Source organism: Anneissia japonica, unplaced genomic scaffold (genome assembly GCF_011630105.1).
Source record: "Anneissia japonica isolate Jap-2015-1 unplaced genomic scaffold, ASM1163010v1 scaffold6788_len1366326_cov149, whole genome shotgun sequence".
Taxonomy (NCBI): Eukaryota; Metazoa; Echinodermata; class Crinoidea; order Comatulida; family Comatulidae; genus Anneissia; species Anneissia japonica.
In genome coordinates, this window is record NW_022692324.1 from 1,204,401 (window position 1) to 1,207,045 (window position 2,645).

The 2,645-nt window shown below is 37.7% G+C and overlaps 1 protein-coding gene across 1 annotated transcript; it reads right to left on the reverse strand.

Moving 5' to 3' along the window:
• Window positions 1-399: 399 nt before the first annotated feature.
• On the reverse strand, window positions 400-2,176 carry LOC117100252 (lengsin-like). Its single transcript, XM_033239853.1, has 2 exons — window positions 2,009-2,176; window positions 400-1,392 (listed from the first exon to the last, which is right to left on the reverse strand). The coding sequence occupies exons 1-2, from the start codon at window positions 2,042-2,044 to the stop codon at window positions 400-402; spliced, it is 1,029 nt and encodes a 342-aa protein (XP_033095744.1). The 5' UTR covers window positions 2,045-2,176.
• Between the last annotated feature and the right edge of the window lie 469 nt (window positions 2,177-2,645).

The window sequence follows — 2,645 nt, forward strand, 5'->3', positions numbered from 1 at the left end:
AGAATACAAACCCCACTCTTCGTCGCTCAACCTCTCCTGTTCCTGTTGGTTTCGAGGTTGGCGAAGCCCCGTCGCGACTCCATATAGTTGACTCAGCCAGGGGATATGATCGCCCTTGGCTGATTTAAGTCACTTTTTGATTGAAGGAAATAGTTTTTTTTAGTATTAGGCTACTCGATGAGAAGGTCACATGAACATCATAATTTACATTAAAACATTGTCATTGTCACTTTTTGCAGATTTGTAGCGTGTTTTAGGTGTCTCGCACTTTTGGTACAATACTGTAGCTATACTATGTAGTGCCTTGCATGAATTGCAGTGGTCACGCGGTCAGATGGCTTGCCTGAATCCCATGCCTCGCAATTTGTCAATACCCGGTTGGTTTTTAGTGTTAATCCTTTAAGAACCAAATTCACTATTGATCTTCACACGAACTGCGCATGTTCGGTTGTCAAAACCCCAGGTTGCATTTGATGGCGCAAAAGAAAATGGTTTATACCGCTTTCTACGGTTTACTGTAGGACCCATGAACAGGCTAAGAGCTGGTGCATGATGTATAGCAGCTATCCAATATTTAGCAACGTTTGATAGTTTGTCTGGTGAATCGTCATCAAATATAAGAGGAATATTACCTTCCACATCCCACAAAGAGTGGCAAAAGTGGCATGAAGATCCATTTTTGTCCGGATACGGTTTGCTCATAAAGGAAGCCATTAAGCCGTGTTGCATGGCGATCTCTTTGACTGCGCCTTTGTACGTGAAGGCTGTGTCTGCTGCTTTGATTCCAAACGATGGCTTGTACGAAATTTCATGCTGACCAGGTCCAGCTTCAGTTTCCATGCATTCGATATCAATTCCTACTTTAGGCAAATCTTCTCCAAGCTGATGAATGAAGCCAGCGCCTTCGTACAATCGAATAGTTGATCGAATATTTGAATCATTTATAAGAGGTTTCATTGTATCTTTGTTGACGACGTAAAACTCATGCTCGTGAGCTGAGAGCAGACTATAACCCATCTTCTTAAGTTTTGTCAGTTGCTGCCTAGCAAGAAATCGTGGAGCAAATGAAACTTCATTACCGTCATATGACGGCTCAATTAGGATTCGTGCTGTGTCGTTCCACCAAGGAAGAACTTCGAACGTATTCAACACAGGAAACATGACTGCGTCACTGTAGTGTATTTCCTCAGTACAACCAGTACCTGTTAGCATATTTCCCAAAGAATTGGAACCTAAATAACTAACGTGAAAGTTCATGCCGTTTTCTGCCTTTGATTTGAAATGTCGGGCCGGAATCAACTTCAACCGAGAAATTCCAAACATGTCCACCACTTCAAATCTTACAAACTTAATATTTGCATCTCTAATGCGGCTTAAAAGCTTCTCTATTATCTAAAAAAAGAAAGAAAACAAAAACTAAAATGAAAATTCAACAGACGTTTAATTGTAAAAGAGAACATTGGCCTTCTATCATAATGAGGAGTGCTGTTGAAATCACTAAAACAAATTTAAAATCATTAAAAAATATATAGTAAAAAATGCATAAAAAAAAAACAATTATGAAATAAAAAATTAAACATAAAAACCAACTTAACGTATGTGAGACTGGTTCTATGACTGCCATGTGGTAATAGCGAGAGTTCTTACAATTTGAATGTTAAGAACGCGGCCCTGTGGGGGTCAGTTTTAGTTTGTCTACCTTGCGTAATGTTGTAAGTGGAGGGCGAAATTTTGTCATGCATTTCAAGGTAATTGTTTAACATAGGTGTCTAGTTTAAAACTCTTTAAAAAACACAAATGTGTAACATAACAGTTTAATTGCCTGTTTATTAATATTCGAAATAAATAAATAAATGGCCGGACAGAAAAACACTAATAGAAAAAAAAATATCACAACAAAAACGGTGTTTTTTATTTCTCGCAAATTAATTTTTGTAACACAATGTCATGTTTTATACAAATCAAACGCGCAGACAACGTGGCGGAAAATGCTAGCACATTATCTTACCTTTAGATTCATAATACCACTTCTGCTATTTACCATTCCGAGTTTGTATATAAAACAAAAAACCAACAGTCGTTGTTTTGCTGTTACAGTTTCCGTGCAGTCAAAATATACCGAGGTTGTTAAAATTGACAAACATTTTGCTAAAAATTGCATAAACCTATAGTTATAGCTGTATACATGGCAATAATTAATAATGTGACGAAAACGTGCCATATATACCGTACAAAAAAAATATAAATAATAATACAATTCAAATTAATATTTTTCAGATAATGCAATTATTTAAAGGGTAGCAAAATATAACAGGACAGTCGTTGATTTCCCACGACATCTGAACAAATTACTCAATAGTAGGACAATGCCGATTAATGCATGTCTTTTGTCTTCTATCATAAGACTAATAAATAATAAAAATCACAATGGTCGAATAGTTATAGAGTGCATATTGTAAAGTCCCCTGTGCGTTTGGCGAGTTGATTGGACGAGCGGTTAAGTCAGGGGCACCGCTTCAGCTCTAATATCGGCGCTGGTTCGAACGGCTCACTCGCCAATGGTTCCGCTGGTGGAAAAAGTCTTCTCGGATAAGGACTGTAAACCATAGGCCCCAGTCTACGCATTTGGCTCGTGTGCACTTTAA